General features: G+C 43.5%; 2 protein-coding genes and 1 long non-coding RNA gene across 4 annotated transcripts in view; 2 read left to right on the forward strand and 1 right to left on the reverse strand.

Annotated features, from left to right (window-relative positions):
* Positions 1-20,828, forward strand: part of LOC131397516 (zinc finger protein 345-like) — a 60,306-nt gene that overhangs the window by 18,145 nt on the left and 21,333 nt on the right. Inside the window, exons 1-2 of one of the 2 annotated variants that reach the window (XM_058530538.1) lie at positions 5,797-5,866; positions 9,056-9,181. The exons of the other annotated variant lie outside the window; for it this stretch is intronic. Of the exons in view, the coding sequence (XP_058386521.1) occupies positions 9,149-9,181 (33 nt within the window). The 5' untranslated portion in view covers positions 5,797-5,866; positions 9,056-9,148. Of the gene's footprint in view, positions 1-5,796; positions 5,867-9,055; positions 9,182-20,828 lie in introns of those variants that run through there. 2 annotated transcript variants of the gene reach the window in all.
* LOC131397533 (uncharacterized) lies at positions 2,244-5,842 on the reverse strand. The gene is made up of 3 exons (XR_009216779.1): positions 5,446-5,842; positions 4,877-4,978; positions 2,244-3,636 (listed from the first exon to the last, which is right to left on the reverse strand). It is a non-coding gene; the product is annotated as an uncharacterized LOC131397533 (long non-coding RNA).
* LOC131397527 (zinc finger protein 211-like) overlaps positions 5,900-20,828 on the forward strand; it is a 114,091-nt gene continuing 99,162 nt past the window's right edge. The window contains exon 1 of the mRNA XM_058530569.1: positions 5,900-6,156. The gene's annotated coding sequence lies outside the window, so the exon portion shown is untranslated. The remainder of the gene's footprint in view (positions 6,157-20,828) is intronic.

Below are 20,828 nucleotides of genomic sequence, written 5' to 3' on the forward strand. Positions count from 1 at the left end.
ACTGCCTCAAAAGGACTCTTCTCTGCACTCATACCAACACTCAGTACTTCAGTTCTGACCCTAGATGTGTGGGGTTCTTCCCACACCAACCAATTCTCCAGCTCTCCATGGATGCCAACTGGGTGTCCTACAATTGAACTGAATTCTGACAATTACCTTCCCGGAGTTGGCACAGACCCCACAGGATAAGAGCTCAGTCCCACAAGACGGCCCCCACTTCAGATGCCAGTCACAAGTCCAGGTTATCAACTGTGCTTCTGAACAACGGGCTATAAATTGGAGGTGCTCATGACCCCCCTCTCAGGTATAACAATTTGTGAGAATGGCTCCCAGAACTCGAAAAGTTTACTTACTAGATTACAGGTTTCTTATAAAGGGGTACAACTTAAGAGCCTCCAGATGGGACAGATGCATAGGGCAAGGTATGTGAGCAGGAGTGTGGCCCTACTGTGCTCTCTCTGAGCCTGCCAGTCTCCCAGTACCTCCACATGTTCACCAACATGGACACTTTCCAAACCCTGTCCTTTGGGTTTTTATGAAGGCTTCATTACATAGGCATGACTGATTAAATCAATGGCCATTGATGATAAACTTCATCTCCAGTCCCTTTCTCCTCCCCAGAGGTCACGGTTGGGACTCAAAGCTCCAACCCCCCAATCATATGACTGGTTCCCCTGGCAACTAGCCCCCATCTTTAGGGGCTTTCCAAAAGTCATCTCATTAACATAAAGTCAGGTGTGGTTTAAAGGGGCTAGTTATGAATAATAACCAAAGACATTCCTTTCACCTTTATAGCTCTTTCTCACTTAGGAAATTCCTGGGGTTTTAGGAGCTCTGTGCCAGGAACAGGGACGAAGACCAAACACATATTTCTTATCACCATACCACACTGTCATAGCAGAATGCCACAGACTGGGTGGTTTATACAACAAAAATTTATTTTTTCACAGTTCTGGAAGCTAGAAGTCTAGGATCAACATGTCAGAGCAGGTTTCTGGTGAGGCTCTTTTCCTGGCTTGTAGATGGCCACCTTCTCACTGTGTCCTCACATGGCCTTTCCTCTGTGCATGCACATGGAGAGAGAGAGCCCTCTGGTGTCTCTTCCTCTTCTTCTAAGGGCACCAGTCTTATCAGATTAGTGTCCTCCCCTTATGATCTCATTTACATTAATACCTCCTTAAAGGCCCTATTGCCAAATATACTCCTGTTAGGGATTAGGCCTTCAACATAAGAATTTTGGGAGAGACACAATTCAGTCCATAACTTAATTCTGCTCTCTGGCTGCCCCAAATTCATATTCTTCTTGCATGTAAAACACATTCACCCACTCATAACAACACCAAGAATCATAAACCATTCTGACATCAATTCCAAGTCCAAAGTCTCACCTGAACATATAAATCAGATATGAGTGAGACTCAAGGTAGGACTCATCCTGAGGCAAAAGTCCTCTGCAGGCATGAACTTGTGAAACCAGACAAGTGCTGCTGAAATACAGTGGTGGGACAGGTATAGGATAGACATCTGCAGTCCAAAATGGCAAAATCAGAGAAAAAGAGAGGGGTGACAGGTCCCAAGCACATTCAAAACCTAGCAAGAAAAATTCCATTAGATCCTAAGGCTCCAGAACAGTTCTGTTTGGCTGGATGCTCTGCCCTCTGGGGCCACTGAGGTGGAAGCAACACTCCCACAGACCCAGAGAGTGGCCACAACATCTCGGTTTCTCAAGGGCACCCCCGCCTCCTCAGCTCTGCAGGGCAGCCTTACTCCTGAGACCTGTCCAGTGGTTTCCTGGCCCATTGAAACTGAAGAGTGGGCCCTACCCTCTGAAACTGAGGAGGAAACAGCCCTGTCCCCTGGCCTGTGTTGGGAGTGGCAGCCCTGATGATGTCTTAATTGCATTTGGGGTCATTGTTCTCCTTTCTTGAAGGATAACACATGTCTGCATTCAGATAGCTCTCCTGTCAGGTCCCATGAAATCCCACAAGTCCAACAGCCTTTCTTCTTCTCATCCTTTTTTTTTCCTGTCTCATTTAGTCTCAGCTAGCAGTGTTTCTGCTGATAAAATGCCATCTCTATTCCTGGGTTCTCCTGAGATGGTTGATTAAAATTGATTCACATCCATAATATCTTTTTTTTTTTAATTTTGTGTGTCCTTATTTATTCATAATCTCTTTTTTTTTTTTAAGTGTTTTGGGGGTTTTTGTGTGTGTGTGTGCAAGAAAGATTGGCCCTGAGCTAACATCTATTGCCAATCTTCCTCTTTTTGCTTGAGGAAGATGGTCCCTGAGCTAACATCTGAGCCAATCCTCCTCTACCTTGTATATTGGATGCCACTACAGCATGGCTTGATGAGTCCACCCCGGGATCCGAACCTGCAAACCCTGGGCCACCAAAGTGGAATGCGCAAAGTTAACCACTACACCACCGGGCCAGCCCCCATAATCTCTTTATCAAATAATTTTCCAGCCATATCTTGGTGTTGTGTCTAGAACACGGTTTCTTATTTTTTTGCACTATGGATGATGGAAAACTTTCCAAATCTTCAAATTCTGATTCTTGTTTGATTAAAAAGTCTTTCTTCAGTTCATCTCCTACCTCTTGCATTTTACAATAAATAGTAAAGAAAACCCAAGCTGCACTTTCAACGCTGTGCTTAGAAGTATCCTCAGGTAAATATGCGAGTGCATCACAAACCACATCTACCTGCCCAAACACTCTAACACAATTTCACCATGTTCTTACCACATTATAACAAGGATTGCCTTTGCTCCAATTTCTAGTCACATTTCCATCTTAGTTTCCATCTGAGACCTTAGCAGAATCACCATTAACGTTAATATTTCTACCAACAGTCCCTTGAAGGCAATCTTTTCTTTATATGGTGTGGAATGAAATAAAATCAGAAACCGCCAAACACGGAATAATAGAGAAAAACAAAATGGACTCTGTGTGGCTAACTGGGCCCTAAAAACAGGGTGGAGTCAAGTGGCCATAATGGGACCAATGTGCAGTCACATATTCTGTTCTGTTGAGAAAAACCTCAAGCTGTACTTGTAACCAAATGTTTCCTTCTGTATCTAGGTAGCTCAGCCCAATACAGCCTCACCTTAACCCAGCAGGGAGTCAGCACAAGACAATAGTTTCTATGTGAGGATAAGCTAGTAGAGGAACTGCGAAAATGTTCCTGTGGCTTCTGTGGTTTTAGTCTTTAAAACCCTTGCTGGGCCTTCCCCCTCTTCAGAGTGTACTTTCAGTTTGCCCCAAACTCTGCGTCTCCCTGGTTTGCAAACTGTTCATGCAAATACAACAAAGCTTTCCTTTGACAAAACTCCTGTTTTCCAGAGATTTTTATCAATAATAGCATGTACCGCAAAACTCTTCCAGGCTTTACCAATTACTCAGTTCCAAAATCACTTCCACATTTTTAGGTATTTGTTACAGCAACATCCAACTCCTGCTACCATAATGTGCATTAGTCAGCTCAGGTTATCATAACAAAGTATCATAGAGTGGGTGACTTAAACAACAGAAACTTATTTTCTTACAGTTTGGGAGTCTAGAAGTTCAAGATCAAGGTGCCGTCAGCATTGGTTTCTAGTGTGAACTCTCTTCTTGGCTTGTAGATGACCTTTCCTGTTGTTAAAATAAACAAAATAGAGACCAGGCTAGAAATCCCCCAAGCTGACAAAACCACTTAAACCACCTAAGCAAAACTAAATCTAGCTTATTTCATGAACATAATCTAAACTTAACTTATTTCTTATAAATGCCTCTGATAATCATAAAAGCAATTTAAGTCATCTTCCTAAAACGGTATAAGATAATCACTTTTTTTTTTTTATTTTTTGCTTTTGAGGAAGATTGGCCCTATGCTAATAACATCTGTTGCCAATCCTCCTCTTTTTTGCTAAGGAAGATTAGCCCTGGGCTAACATCTGTGCCCATCTTCCTCTACTTTATATGGGATGCCGCCAGAGCATGGCTTGGTAAGTGGTCTGCCGGTCCATGCCTGGGATTCAAACCCCCGAACCGTGGGTCGCCGAAGCAGAGTGCGAGAACTTAACCACTACCCTACTGGGTCGGCCCCTAAGATAATCACTTTTAATGAATCCCATGCCATTTAGAAACCCTCATTGTGATAACTGATCATCGTAATCATTATACAACATCTTCATTTTCACTTTATAAGCCATCCTGTAACTTCATGCCTCTGAGCTTCATATCAGTTTTGGATTAAAAGACTCCAAGTTCACGAACTGTTCTTTTCAACGCAATGAACACTTACTAAATACTATTTTACTGATGGCTTTAATTTTTTGTTTCTACATTTTTCACACTCTGTGTATGCATGAGTAGAGAGAGCCCTCTGATGTCTCTAGCTATTCTTATAAAATCACTGTTAAATCAGCCTGTATTTAGCCTTAATTACCCTCTTAATATAGACAAATTGGGTGGTAGGGCTTCCACAAAAATGAGGTGGAGGGAATAATTCAGTGCATAACACAGTACTAACTGTGTTATATTAATGCCTTCACCTCATTTGAACATTGTGATGTGTTAGGAGATTGAAGCTAAAGGTAAAGGATCTCCCACATTCAATGCACTCATAGGCCTTACCCCAATGTGAACTCTCTGGTATCAAAGTAGTAGAAATCTTTTGGAAAAGAATTTCCCACATTTGGTGCATTTGTAAGGCCTTTATCCAAAATGAACACTTGGGTGCTCAATAAGTGTGGAGGATTGACTAAATGATCTTCCACACTCACTGCACTAATATGGTCTTTCTCCAGTGTGAACTCTCCAATGTTTAACGAAGTTGTACTTGCCGATACGTAATTTGACACATTCATCATACTTGTGAGGTGTTACTCACCTGTGAACACATTGCATGTGGCGGGGCTGGAGGTATACGGGAATTCCCTGTACCTTCCGCTCAGTTGTGCTATGATGGTAAAACTGCTCTAAGAAATACAATCTGTTACAAAAAAATAGCATTAGTTAAGTTTTCTCTGGTTGAGATATATGTAAGATTGCTAAAAGTAATTGAGTATATCTTAGGATATGGACTAAGAATTATTATATGGATAAAACACTATTCCTCAATGGGTAGAACACAATCGCTGTCCAAAAGGCAAGGGAGAAGTTTTCCGTGGGAACCAGAAACAGAGCTCCTGCTTGTCCACCTGTTTCAGGGCAGCCTAACATCCCTCTTCTTCCTTCCCCTCATGGCCCTCTATGGAGTCTTTTTCTTCTCCCTGACCAAACGTACCCTAACTCACAACACTGGATAACACTTCAGGAACCACGCATTTTAAGAGCAATAACAATGTTTCCAGCTATGCGTGGACTCATTTTATGTCAGACTGACTCTATGGAATGACATGGCCATGTAGATTTGAAAGCCTGTCAAATACTCGTTTTATCCTGTGAGAACAGGCTCACCTTCACCGAGTCTGAAATTACATCTCTTCGCCGCCTTTAACAGGGAGCAAAGCCCCTCTCTCTGGGTACGAGCACCAATTTCCAGCATCTCTCAGGGGACCCGTGGCCAAGACCGTACTGGGTCAGGATGGAGAACACTCTTCCCCGCGGCCTCCAGAGCTCCGGGAACTATGGCACCCTGAAGAACTGAGGGAGAGAGACAGCAGAGATGAGCCAATGAGGGACCACAATGAGGCGTTTTCGTGCGCGCGCATCGCTTCTGGGCGGGACTTCCCGCTCCTGCACTTGGCGGTCATTTGTTTGGAGGTTTTAGCCGGTAACGCGGGTGCTCGGATACCCTTGACCGAGAACGGCCCTCCTCGAGGGAAGGTCGCCGTCATGGAGCAGTGAGGGAGAAGGGAACACCCGTCTAGTCAGCAAGGTCGCCCTCACATCCCTCGCAGTCCTTTTGGCTTCTCTCTTGTCGGCTCACCCCGTTAGAGGCTCCGGGGTGCTGGATCGGGGCTGAGGTGACGGGACCGAGGAGGCGCGAGAGGAGGCGCTGTCCCCGCTGCACAGGGCGGGTCTGAGGCTCGGCGACGCCGCCCGGGGGGCCCGCGCCAGGGCCGGGACAGGACCGCCGTGCCCGGGTCCCCTCCTCTCCCGCCGCTCCCGGCCCCGCTTCGCCCCCGGAGTCCGATGGCGGCGGCCGCGCGGAGGGAGCCGGCTCAAGTCAGTGCTCGTGCTCCGCGCCCTCCCCGCCCTCAGCCCAGCCCAGCCCTAGAGCCCCGAGTGCGGACGCCGCTCACGGGCCTGCAGCCCAGGCCCCGGTGTCCGGGACGGGGAGGCGCTCGTGGGGCCTGTTTGTGAGAGCCGGGGTGACGGGTGTGGGAGAGGGTCCCAGGGGAGGGCCCGCGGGGGAGAGGCGTGGAGGGCGACTGAGCCGGGAGGAGTCGGGGACCCGGGGTCCGTGTTCTGTGTGGAGTGAACAGAGTGTGTGGAGGAGTGTCGCCTGGACTGGAGGCTGAGGGGCTGTTCCTTCAATCCGAGGGCCCTGGGAGCCGTGGAGGGTTGTGAAGGGAAGAGGGGCACAGTGTGAGTTAGGGGTTAAAAAGTTTTCCAAAAGTTGCTCAGAGAGAGAACACACTGGAATGGAAGTGATTAGGACAGTGAGGCACAGGGAGTTGAGTCCTCGTCCAAGGTCGCAGAGCTGGTAAGAGGCAGCTTTGAGGACTGAAACAGAGGTTAGTCACTTAGTCCGAGGTCACCAGATTCCAGCGCTGGGCGGGGGATACAGGGGAGGCCTGTGCATCTGGATCCCAGCCATGGTTGCCTGCCTCTTCCCACAGATTCTGAAGGATGAAAAAGTACTTAGGGAACCTACACAAGAAAGGAGAGGGTGTCCCAGACCCTCAGTGGTCCTAACATCACCCATGTGGTGTCTTGAGACTCTTCGTTTGTTATTTTCTCAGCTCTTGGATGTGGGGACCCTGAGAGTGCACCAAGCCCTGGGTTCTGAGTGCAGGCAAGAGTTACATGGAGATGTTCCCATTTCCGGCAGCCAGTATAAACAGATGTGGAAGGTTATGCCATGAACAGATGGCAACATGTGAAATGCTTGGAAGTGTGATTGAGTTGGGAACAGTGAACAGCAGGTCTCCACTGTTAAAAACAAAGAGCAGGGGGTCAGTAATCAGTCTTGTAATGTGGTTGCATGAAGAGTTGGGTTTCTTTTTTTTTTTTTTTTTTGCTGAGGAAGCTTCCCCTGACCTAACATCTGTTGCCAGTGTTCCTCATTTTGTATGTGAGCCACCAGCACAGCACAGCCACTGACAGACAAGTGGTGTAGGTCCTCACCCAGGAACTGAACTGGGCCGCTGAAGCAGAACACACCAAACTTAACCACTAGGCAACCGAGGCTGGCCCAGGAGTTGGATTTCTGTTACAGACGTAATGAGAGGTTTGGAGAAGAGGCAGGAATTGGTCTTACCCAGGTTTAACATGCTCCATCTAGCTGCACAGTGGAAAACAGGCTTTGGGGTTAAGGGAGGAGGCAGGGACCCCAAGAGGGGGCAACTACTATAATCCAGATGAGTTGTTAATGGACTGAGTGGTGGCCATAGAGGTGCGAGAAAAGATTGGATTTTAGGTCCGTCCTCTTTAAGAAATGTCAAGTAGACTTTTGGATGTTATAGGTGAGGGAGAGTCAGGGATGACCACAGGGTTTTTGGTCCTAGCAGCTGAATGGATGGAAGCTCCACAAGTAGAATAGGGAAATTGGTGGTTAATTTTCCTTGGGACTATCAGAAGGATTTTTTTTGGCCCTGTTAAAAGTCTGAGATGTTTCAGAGAACAGTGAGTGGAGGCGTCACTTGGGCAGCTGGACACAGGTCTGGAAATTTGGGGAGAGGTTCAGGATGGAGACATCCAAAGGTGATGGCTATTGTGTGGACCAGGGTGGAGCTGTGGATGACCCTGAGGAGGGGAATACAGGTTTTGGTGGGAATGCTATTAGTGGGTCAGAAAGGCTAGGGTGCATTGCCTAGGAGTGGTTCTCTCCCTTGACACCTGATTGGGGTTGCTGGCCCTCAAACCCAGGTGAGGGAGAGAAGTGATATTGAGAATGGTGTGGGAGAGAGGTTGATCTGGAAGGTGTCCAAGGCTTCCCTGGGATGAGTGGACTTGAGGTGGCTGTGAAGGCAGAGGAGTAATTGAAAGAAGATGACACTGAGTGCAGGGCTCCTAGTGATTCACTACTGTATGGATTCACCAGAATTGTGTGGTGAGCTTTGATGGGGTCTGGGGTGTTTCAGTCTTGCTGGTGAATAAGATGTGGGGCAGTTGTGGTCATTTGTCCCAGTCACTGTGCCTGGCATGAAGACCAAGGGGAGTGGTCTTTTAATGAAAGTTGAGTGGAAAGTGAAAGGTTGTGGTTTTGAGGGGAGAGCAAGTGCAGCACAGAATTGGAAGAGGGTCATGGGCATCTGTATTTCACACATTGTTCTGGGTGGCTAATACTGAAGCAAAGATCAGAAACAGAAGGGGATGCCTGCAAAGCTGTATTGTGACTTTCCCTGGCTTGGGATCAGAGGACTGAGGCTGTAGTAGATCCTATTAGAAATTTTCAAGCACTCTCTGGATGCCATGTGCCAAGTACATGCATGAGTCCAGGGAGATGCCCGTGGTGTGGGACAGGGAGGTGGCAGAGCTGTGGGGGTGCAGTGATCGGGTCTGAAAATGTGAGAGAGGTGGAGTCCACAGAATTCTGTGCACATTGAGAGGAAGTGTGAGCTGATGGTCCCTGGGCCCTGGTGTTCGGGATGAATGGTGAAGCAGTAGCCCACTTTTGTATGTGTCTTGGAGGCACAATCTGGGAGACTCCAGGGGAATTGCTTGACAGGAGGGATGAGATTGTGCAGGCCAGGCCCAAAACTTAGATGGCATTTATCTGCTCCCCTGTCTGTTATTGCTGAGGGCTGAACACAGGCCTCAGTTGCAGCAGGGCCTGGTGTCTGCTCTGCAGTGGGTAGCTTTGGAGGAGGATGAGCATGGGGAAGATGTGTGAGGATTTGGATTGTGAGTTCTCAGAGATAGAGAATGATCATGGTTTCATTTGTGTTGGTCATGACAGGGTGTTGTGACCTTTGAGGACATAGCTGTGTACTTCTCCTGGAAGGAATGGGGCCTCCTTGATGAGACTCAGATTCACCTGTACCACGATGTGATGCTGGGGAACTTTGCACTCATATCCTCGTGGGTAAGGCCCTCTCGCTCCCCAGTGACCTGGACTAGACTCTGCATTTCCCCCCACTCCTTTTCCCCAGGAGATGCTCTGTCCTTCTCACATGTGAATTGTGGGCACTACATACTTCTCTGTCTTTCTGAGTAGTTGCTGTGTTGCTAGGGCTGGAGTGTTTGCATTGCCCTCTTCTCTTCCCTGCAGCCCCAATACCCTCTGTTCTGAACCCTCAAAGGGAAGGATTCCAGGTCAGTGAGGCTAATGGATGGCGCCTTGCTCGTCTTCTCCCTGACCAGGTGAATGTGTCCAGATCCATGCAATTTCTGTTCTCTGTGGTTTGATCCCTTCCTTGAGCTGAGAGTTTCTTGTGCCTGCCTGTGACAGGAATCACTGGTATTGTCATGATCACTACTTAGCAGTACTGTGGGCTATTTTCTAAGACCTTCTTGTTTCATTCTTTTTGTAATGTTTAGACTTCTTCTTCTTGCCCTCTACACCCCCCTTTATGGAGGTATAACTGACAAATAAAATTATATGTATTTCAAGTGTAGCGCATGATGATTTGATACATGTATACGTTATGAAATAATTACCACAACGAAGTTAATTAACACACCCATCATCTGATGTAACTACCTTTTCTTGGTTGGTGAAAACACTTAAGATTTACTGTCTTGCTTGGCAAATTCAAATGTACAATAGAGTATTATTAACTGTAGTCACCATGCTGTACATTACATCCTCAGAACTCACTCATCTCATAAATGAAAGTGTATATCCTTTGACCAACATCTCTGCATTTCTCCAGCCCCCAGCTTCTGACATTCTACTGTCTGTTTCTATGAGTTTGACTTTATTTTTATAGGCGTACATATAAATAATACAGTACAGTATTTGTATTTCTCTGTGTGGCTTATTTACTTAGTGTAATGTCCTCCAGGTTCATCCATGTTGTTGCAAGTGGCAGGCAGTTTTCCCTTCTTTTTTTTGATTGAATAGTGTGTGTGTGTGTGTGTGTGTGTGTGTGTGTGTACACGTGTACCTCATTTTCTTCATCAGTTCGTTTATTGCTGGACACTTAATGATGCTTCCCTATCTGGGCTATTGCGAATAATACTACAATGAATATGCACATATAGATATTTCTTGGAGATACTGATTTTGTTTCCTTGGGACATATACCCAGAAGTGGGCATGGTGGATCATATTTTTAATTCTATTTAGTTCTATTTTTAATTTTTTGAGCAACCTTCATAATATTTTCCATGATGACTGCACTGATTTACATTCCCAGCAACAGTATTCAAGCGTTCCCTTTCTCCACATCCTTGCCAATGTGTGTTACCTCTTGTCTTTTTGATCATAGCCGTTATTACAGGTGTGAGGTGATATCTCCTGGTTTTGATTTGCCTTTCCCTGATGATTAGCGTTTGTGAGCACCTGATGGCCATTTGTATATCTTTTCCACTGTGTTGATTGTTCCTTTTTTTTGTTCACAAGTTTCTTTGTTTGTTTTTTTGTGAGGAAGATCAGCCCTGAGCTAAGATCCATGCCAATCCTCCTCTTTTTGCTAAGGAAGACCGGCCCTGAGCTAACATCTATTGCCAATCCTCCTCCTTTTCTTTTTTCCCTTTTTCTCTCCAAAGTCGCAGTAGATAGTTGTATGTCATAGTTGCACATCCTTCTAGTTGCTGTACGTGGGATGCGGCCTCAGCATGGCTGGAGAAGCGATGCATCGGTGCGCGCCCAGGATGCAAACCTGGGCCGCCAGTAGCGGAGCGCACGCACTTAACCACTAAACCATGGGGCCGGCCCTGTTGCCTATGCTTTTGATGTCATATTTAAAAAATTATCGGGGCCGGCCTGGTGGTGTAGTGGTTCAGTTCGGCACACTCCGCTTCAGTGGCCTGGGTTCGTGGGTTTGGATCCCAGGCACAGACCTACACCACTCATCAAGCCACATATAAAAATAGAGGAAGATTGGCACAGATGTTAGCTCAGGGCCATTCTTCCTTGCCAAAAAAATGCTTCTCCAGAAAATACAAAGAATAAATAAAAATAAAAAATTATTGCCGAGTACAATGTCAAGGAGCGTTTTCCCAGTGTTTTCCTCGAGGAGTTTTATGGTTTCAGGACTTACATTTAAGTCTTGAATCAATTTTGAGTTCATTTTCATGAGTGCTAGAAGACAGGGATCCCGTTTCGTTTCTTTGCATGTGAATATCCAGGTTTCCCAATAGTACTTATTGAAGAGACTATCCTTTCCCCATTGTGTGTTTTTGGTGCTCTTGTCAAAGGTTAGTTGACTGTATATGTGTGGGTTTACTTCTGTTCCATTGGTCTGTTTTTATGCCAGTATTGTGCTGTTTTGATTACTAGAGCTTTGTAAGATAGTCTGAAGTCAGGAATGTGAAACCTCCAGCTTTGATCTTCTTTCTCGAGATTGCTTTGGCTATTCAGTGTTCAGGCTCTTTTGTGGTTCCATACAGAGTTAAGGTATGTTTTTTTTTTTATTTCTGTGAAAGATACCGTTGGAATTTTAATAGGAATTGCATAGAAACTGTAGATTGCTTTGGGTATTATGGCCATTTCAACAATATTAATTCTTCCAATCCATGAGTATGGAATATCTTTCTGTTAATTTCAGTCTTCTTCAATTTTCTTCATCATTGTTTGAGTTTTCAGTGGTACATATCTTTCTGCTCCTTGGTTAATTTTATTCCTAAGTATTTTGTTGGTCTTGATGCTATTGTAACTGGGATTGCTTTCTTCCTTTCTCTTTCAGGTGGTTCATTGTGAATATACTAAAATGCAAGTGATTTTTGTATGTTGAGTTTACATCCTGCAAATTTACTGAATTTCTTTATTCGTTCTAACAGTTTTTTGAGGTGTTCTTAGTGTTTTCTGTATGTAAGACCATGTCATCTGCAGAGATGATTTTACTTCTTACTTTCCAATTTGGATGTCTTTTCTTTTTCTTGTCCACTTGCTCTGGCTAGGACTTCAGCACCATGTTGAAAAGAAGTGATGAGAAAGTGGCCATCCTTGTCTTGTTCCTGATCTTAGAGGACAAGCTTTCCACTGTTGAATATGATATAGGCTGTGGGCTTGTCAAATATAGCATCTATTATGTTGAAGTACGTTCTTTTTTTTTTTATAATTTTATTTATTTATTTTTTCCCCCAAAGCCCCAGTAGATAGTTGTATGTCATAGCTGCACATCCTTCTAGTTGCTGTATGTGGGACGCGGCCTCAGCATGGCCGGAGAAGCGGTGCGTCGGTGCGCGCCTGGGATCCAAACCCGGGCCACCAGCAGTGGAGCGTGTGCACTTAACCGCTAAGCCACGGGGCCGGCCCGGAAGTACGTTGTTTCTATACCTAATTTGAAGGAGTTTTTATCATGAACATATGCTGAACTTTTTGCAGTGCTTTTTCTGTATCTATTGTGATGATCTAATGATTTTTATCCTTCCTTCTGTTAGGGTGGTGTGTCACATTGATTGACTTCCATATGTTGAGGCATTCTTAGATCCCAGGGATAAATCCCACTTGGTGATGGTGGATTATCTTTTTATTGTGCTGTTAAATTTGGTTTGGCAGTATTTTAGTAAGGATGTCTGCATGTATGTTCATCATGAATATTGGGGTATAAATTTCTTGTAGTGTCCTTGTCTGGCTTTGGTAGCCTCATGAAATGAGTTTGGAAGTGGTTCATCCTCTGTAATTTTTGAAAAAGTTTATGGAGGATTATATTAATTTTTCTTGAAAAGTTTGGTAGGATTCACCAATGAATGTATCTGTTTCTGGGCTTTTCATTGTTGGCAGATGTTTGATTACTGATTTCATCTCCTTATGGGTCTATTCAGCTTTCAGTTTTTCCTGATTAGTCTTGGTAAGTTGTATGTTTCTAGGAACTTATGCATTTTGTCTAGGTTATCCAATTTGTTGGCGCTGAATTGTTCATGGTAGTCACTTAATGATCCTTTGTGTTTCTGTGCTGTCAGTTGCAATGTCTCCTCTGTCATTTCTGATTTTAATGAGTCTTCTCTTTTTTCTTAGTGTACTTTAAGGTTTGTCAATTTTATTTATATCTTTAAAACACCAGCTCATTGTGTCCATTATCTTTTCTGTTTTTCCAGTCTCTTATTTCATTTATTTCTGCTCTGCTCTTTGTTATTTCCTTCATTCTGCTAAATTTGGGATTAATTTCTTCTTTTTCTACTTCCTTGAGATAGAAAGTTAACTTGTTTGAGATCTTTCTTTTTCTTTGTTTTTTTTTTTTTTCTTTTTTTGTGAGGAAGATCAGCCCTGAGCTAACATCCAATACCAATCCTCCTCTTCTTTTTGCCAAGGAAGATTGGCCCTGGGCTAACATCCATGCCCATCTTCTTCTACTTTGGTTTCTTCTTAAACCCATTGGTTCTTCAGGATTGTGTTGTTCAATTTCCACATATTTGTGAATTTCCCAGCTTTCCTCCCGTTATTGATTTTAGTTTTTGTGTGTGTGTGTGTGTGTGAGCAAGATCAGCCCTGAGCTAACATCCATGCCAATCCTCTTCTTTTTTGCTGAGGAAGACTGGCCCTGAGCTAACATCTATTGCCAATCCTCCTTTTTTTCCCTTTTGCTCCCCAAAGTCCCAGTAGATAGTTGTATGTCATAGTTGCATATCCTTCTAGTTGCTATATGTGGAACACCACCTCAGCATGGCCGGACAGCGGTGCATCGGCGTGTGCCCAGGATCCGAACCCAGGCCACCAGCAGCAGAGCGCGTGCACTTAACCGCTAAGCCATGGGGCCAGCCCTGATTTCTAGTTTTGTGCAGGCATACCTCAGCAATATTGTGGGTTTGGTTCCAGACCACTGCAATAAGGCGAACGTCATAATAAAGGGAGTCATGTGAATTTTTTGGTTTCCCAGTGCATACTAAAGTTATGTTAACACTATATTTTAGTCTCTTAAGTGTGCAATAGCGTTATGTCTAAAAAAACAATGTACATATGTTAATTTAAAAATACTTTAGGGCCGGCCCCATGGCGTAGTGGTTAAGTGCCTGTGCTCAGCTGCTGGCGGCCCGGGTTCAGATCCTGGGCGCGCATAGACACAGCGCTTGTCAGGCCATGCTGTGACGGCGTCCCACATAAAGTGGAGGAAGATGGGCACGGATGTTAGCTCAGGGCCAGTCTTCCTCAGCAAAAAAGAGGAGGATTGGCATGGATGTTAGCTCAGGGCTGATCTTCCTCACAAAAAAATAAATAAATAAATAAAAATAAAAATACTTTATTGCTAAAATATGCTAACCATCATCTGCTCCTTCAGTGAGTTGTAATCCTTTTGCTGGTGGAGGGTCTTGCCTCGATGTTGATGGCTGCTGACTGAGCAGGGTGGTGGTCATGGAAGGCTGTGGTGGCTATGGCGATTTCTTAAAATAAGACAACAATGAAGTTTGTCACATCGATTGACTCTTCCCTTTCACAAACCATTTGTCTAGCATGGGATGCTGTTTGATAGCATTTTACCCACAGTAGAACCTCTTTCAAAATTGGAGCCAGCCTCTCAAACCCTGTCACTATTTTATCAAGTCAGTTTATGTAATAGTCTAAATCCTTTGTTGTCATTTCAACCAGCTTCACAGATTCTTCACCAGGAGTAGTTTCCATCTCTGGAAACCGCATTCTTGGCTCATCCATAAGAAGAACTCCTCATCCGTTAAAGTTTTATCATAAGATTGCAGCAATTCAGTCACATTTTCAGCTCCATTTCTAATTCTAGTTCTCCTGATATTTCTTTTTTTTTTAATTTTATTTATTTATTTTTTCCCCCAAAGCCCAAGTAGATAGTTGTATGTCATAGATGCACATCCTTCTAGTTGCTGTACGTGGGACGTGGCCTCAGCATGGCTGGACAAGCGGTGTGTCGGTGCACGCCCGGGATCCGAACCCGGGCCACTAGCAGCGGAGTGTGCGCACTTAACCGCTGAGCCACAGGGCCGGCCCTCTCCTGATATTTCTACCACATTTGCAGCTATTTTCTCCACTGGAGTCTTGATTCTGTCAGTCATTCCTGAGGGTTGGAATCAACTTCTTCCAAACTCCTGTTAATGCTGATATTTTGACCTCTTCCCATGAATCACGAATGTTCTTAATGGCATCTAGAATGGTGAATCGTTTCCAGAAGGTTTTCAGTGTACTTTGGCCCAGATCTGTTGGGGGAGTCACTATCTATGGCAGCTATAACCTTACAAAATGTATTTCTTAAATAATAAAACTTGAAATTCGCAATTACTCCTCGATCCATGGGCCGCAGAATGGATGTTGTGTTAGCTGGGGTGAAAACAAAATTAATGTTGTTGTACATCTTCATCAGAGCTCTTGGGTAACCAGGTACATCATCAATGAGCAGTAATATTGTGAAAGGAATCTTTTTCTCTGAGCAGTAGATCTCAACAGTGGGCTTAAAATGTTCAGCAAACCCTTTTTTAAACAGATGTGCTGTCATCCAGGCTTTATTGTTCCCGTTTATAGAGCAGAGGCAGAGTAGATTAAGCATAATTCTTAAGGGCTCTAGGAGTTTTGAAATGGTAAATGAGCATTGGCTTGAACTTAAAGTCACCAGCTACATTACAAGAGAGTCAGGCTGTCTGAAGCTTTGAAGCCAGGCATTGACTTCTCTCTAGGTATGTAAGTCATAGATAGCCTTTTCTTCCAATATAAGGCTGTTTTGTCTATATTGAAATCGGTTGTGTAGTGTAGTCACCTTCATTGATTCTCTTAGCTAGATCTTCTGGATAACTTGCTGCAGCTTCTACATCAGCTCTTGCTGCTTCAGTTTGCATTTTTATGTTATAGAGATGGCTTCTTTCCTTAAACTTCATGAACCAACCTCTACTAGCTTCAAATTCTGCAGCTTCCTCACCTCTCTCAGCCTTCATAGAATTGGAGAGAGTTAGGGCCTTGCTCTGGATTAGGTTTTGGCTTAAGGGAATGTTGTGGCTGCTTTGATCTTCTACCCAGACCATTAAAACTTCCTCCATATCAGCAATAAGGCTGTTTTGCTTTCTTATCGTTCTTTTGTTCACTGCAGTAGCACTTTTAATTTCCTTCAAGAACTTTTTCTTTGCATTCACAATTTGGCTAATTGTTGGCTCAAGAGGCCTAGTTTTTGGCCTGTTTCGGCTTTCAACATGCCTTCCTCACTAAGCTTAATCATTTCTAGCTTTTGATGTAAAGTGAGAGATGTGCGACTCTTCCTTTCCCTTAAACACTTAGAGCCCTTGTAGGGCTATTAATTGGTCTAATTTCAATATTGTTGAGTTTCATGAAATAGAGTGGCCCTAGGAGAGGGAGAGAAAGACAGAGGAATGGCAGGTCAGTGGAGCAGTGAGAACACACACAACATTTATTAAGTTCACCGTCTTATATGGGCATGGTTTGTGGCACCCCCAAACAATTACAACAGTTAACCTCATAGATCACTGTCACAGATCACCATAACAAATATAATAATGATGAAAAGTTTGAAATGTTTTTACCAAGAATATGACACAACGACACAAACGGAGCAAACGCTGTTGGAAAAATGGTGCTGACAGACTTGCTAGATGCAGGTTTGCCACAAACCTTCAATTTGTAAAAAACTCAATATCTGCGAAGTACGATAAAGTGAAGCGTAACGAAATGAGGTTTGCCTGTACTATTGTGGTTGGAAAAGATACTTGATATTATTTCAATCTTCTTCAATTTGTTATGACTGGTTTTATGACATATGACATATGATCTATCCTAGGGAATGTTCTGTATATGCTTGAGGACAATGTGTCCTCTGCTGCAGTTGGATGAATGTTTTGTATATGCTAAAGTATAGGTCAAGTCCAAAGTTTCCCTATTCATTTTCTGTCTGGATGATTTGCCCATTTTTGAAAGGGGAATATCGAAGGTTCTCTATTATTGTTGGGTGAAGCAAACATGGGAAATTCTTTAGGTAAAGCTCTGTTTTTTCAGCAGCGATAGTTCACACTGCATCAAGGCTTTATAAGTACAGTGAAGGTGGGAAATAGTTTGCTAAAATCTTCAGTCTCATTAAACACAGGAGCATTCACACTGCAGAAAGTCCTTATGATGTGGAAAATCCTTTTCCTACAATTCCACTTTCCCAAAATACCAGAATGTGGACACTGGATAATGGCCTTATGAGTTTGATGAAATTGGGAAACACTTTAGCCAAAACTCTAGCCTCATTACACACTGGAGAATTCAGTTCACACTGGGAGACTTCAGTTCACACATTATGAGTGCACTAAATGTGAGAAAGCCTTCAGTCTTTTCTCATTGGATACCACAAAGTTCACTTCAGAAAATTGATAATGTGCAGGGAATAAATATGTCATTTCTTGTTCGGTATAACAACGTTGGGGAGATCCTTTATGAGGGTGCCATCTGCCTGTATTGAACTTCATGCCCCTGATAAACCACGGAAATTCCAGGAATATGGGAGCTGCATTGTACTTTTTAATTTGCCCAGAGCCCATAACCAGATTTATGTCACTGCCCGTTCTATAGCAAAAGCCATTTCACCTCTGTTCTTTGGCAGGTGCTCATGTTGTGCATTATTGACCCACTCACACACGTCCAAGGAAGCAAACCTTGATGGTCTCCATTTGCGGCAGGGATTTGTAAGAAGGCTGAGCACTCATTCCTTTCTAATTACTTTCTCTGATGAGTTAGGTCACTAATCTGACCAATTTTCGCCCCGAGGACTCTGCTGGTGACTTGAAACATGGACCACCTTTTTCAGGAATATTGTTGGTCCCACATGACTCCTGTGATGGAATTTCCTGCCCTTCAAGTCTTCCCCCAGAAGCAGCCTGCCGCCCATTGCTCTGCTTTGTGTAAAAATGAAGGCCTTATTGTTTAAGCCACCTTTTATCTGGGGGTTCTGTTCACTGTGTGTGGTGGTTTGAAAACAGCTGGCTTCTGCTACAGGAAGGGGTGAATAGCTTTGGTTGGGATCCCAATCTTTGTGTGTCTCAGAGGGGATGGTATGATGGCAGAATATGCCTTTCTCTACAGTTTTGCCCGAGTTTGCATTGCTGCCCAAGACCTCCAAGAAAAGAGTGCGGGGATTTGTGGACCTATTTGTAGCCCAGATGCCATGGTATTTTGTGGTTCAGAGGTCAGTCTGTGGAGGGACAGCTGTGATAACCTGTGCTTTTGAGAGCAACATGAAATTGTTCTCATGTTCACAGGGGATGTTGCATTGTGCTCAGTGCTGCTGAGGGAGGTCTGCTCCCAGGTCCTGCAGTGGAGACATGTGCCCTGATGTCCAGAATTCCGCAGAGTGGTGTCATAGGTTATAGGATTATATGGATAGGGGAATCATACTTGTTACAGAAACACTGGATTTATAGGGAGGGGAAGAGACTGCCGCAAACTGGTTGGGATGTGCCACTTTTAAAGGGGCATCCAGAAGGTTCCAGTCACTATGGCTGTGAAGGATGAGCAGGCTCAAAAATTCTCATGGCCTCCAGAACTGTGTATCTTGTGTAGCTGAGGTCATTGTGAGAGGAAAACATGTAAATATTTTGTGGATTCCTGTACCCTCTGTGGGTTGTTCACCTCAAAGCTATTGCTGTGCAGGAACATGAGGCTACAGAGGCCAGCTCTGTGGCCTTTGTGCCGCAGCCTGCATTCCTCTTGAATCCTGTGGGAACTGGCTCATAGCTCTCCAGTATTTGCTACCACTGAGGCAGGGCATCCCTCCAGGGCATGAGGAAAGAGGTGGTAGAGTCAATATAGGTTTATCAGACTGACATTCCAAAATTGTAGGAAATCCAGATATTTATTTTAACCATATTTTTAGAGTTCCAATAAGGTATAAATGACATGCAATAAATTGCTGTACAATGTGGTAAGTTTTGATACTCATTTAAACCCATAAAACCACTATCATAGTGATGATAAGTGAAGCTCTCCATCATCCTCTTATTTACCTCGCCCTGTCATGTCTCTCTCTCTCCTCTCTCTGCCCTCCAGGTAACCTTTGATTTACTTTCCTTTACAATAGATTAGTTTGCATTTTCTAGAATTTTATATGATTCTTCTCATAAAGTGTTTGCTCTTTTTTTTCCCCTGAGTAGCCTTGTGTGGAGTCTTCATTTTGAGATTCCTCAATGGTGCTCATGTGAGTAGTTCTTTCTTTTTATATTGCTGGGAAGTGTAATGTTCTGTGGATGTACCACTATTTGTTTATTCTTTTGTCTGTTTATGCATATATGAGTTGTTTCCAGTTTGTGACTGTTGCAAATAAAACTGCGAAGATATTCGAAGACAGTTCCTCATATCCATATGTTTCATTGATCTTGTGTTAATTTTTTGGGGTGCAATGCCTAAGGTGCAAGGCAGGTGGGTAGATATCTTTTTAAGAAATGCCAGACTGTGACATAACATGATTGTCCTCTTTTGTCTCCCTGCCAGCAGTGAATGTGACTTCTAATTCTTCCGTTTCCTTGCCAATAGTGGGTATGGTTGGTTTAAAAATTTTTTGAGCCTTTTGATCAAGGTGTAACCGTATCTCACTGTGGTTTTAGTTGCAATTCCCTGATGCTTCCTGATGTTGAACATGTTTTCACTTGTTTATTTGCCACTGGTATGTCTTCTTTTGTAAATGTTTTTTTGTATCTTTTTCTTGTTTTTTAAATAACTTTTGGCTGTTTCCCTTTTCTCAAAGAAGATAGTGAAACAACAAAGACTCAGAACGTCCTTCTTTGGTGATGTGACTTCTTTGCTGTAAGGAATGACTGGTTTCGAATTCGGGAATATTTCCTGAGTGTTTTTTGTGCTGTACCCAATGCAGTGACCACACACAGTATACACTGTAAAGGCTAATCTGCATGATAAACAGATTCTCTGTCACCTTCTTAAGTCTGGATATTCAACAATACCATGTATCAAGCCATGATTTGTAGTGTTTTCCAATTTCCCTGGTGTAAACACTCCCACCATGGCCAATTTAAAACTGCCCACATGATGTCATTGCACATGGAGTTGGGAAGAGTTGCCAGTGGTACACTATGATATTCTATTGCTGGCATACTGGTACAGTAGTTACCAGTAACCTCTAGAACGTAGAAAATAATAAAATGTAGTGAAATGATTAGAAAGTGAGAAGTTTTTTTTGCTTTTTAAACATTTTAATGGCAGTGTAATTGATTTATAGTAAACTGCACAGACTTACATGTGCATTTTGATGTTTGATGCATGCTTACAGCCTGACACCCAAAGCTTCCTCCTGCCTTTTTAAATGCATCCTTCTCAACATATAAAAATACAGAAGCAATGACATATTCTATGTTTTGTTATGACTATTTTCAATATATACGAAAATGGAAAAGAGTGTTAGGAAGCCACATGAACCTTTCCCCAATCTTTTATCAATTTCTATCATTTCATGGCCATTATTGTTTCATCTCTCCCCATGTACAAGAGTGGAATATACTACTTATAAATCCAAACGTCATATCATTTAATGCATATCCTCTTCAGAACACATGTTTGAAATGGAAGGTCTTCATAACCCAATAACTATTACACAAAACAAAAGTATTTTAAAATATGGTATCTATGTTATCACCTCTCCATTTTCTCAGTTGTCTCAGAAATATGTTTGCTT

The sequence above is a fragment of the Diceros bicornis genome, chromosome 34 (genome assembly GCF_020826845.1).
Source record: "Diceros bicornis minor isolate mBicDic1 chromosome 34, mDicBic1.mat.cur, whole genome shotgun sequence".
In the NCBI taxonomy this organism is placed as follows: Eukaryota; Metazoa; Chordata; class Mammalia; order Perissodactyla; family Rhinocerotidae; genus Diceros; species Diceros bicornis.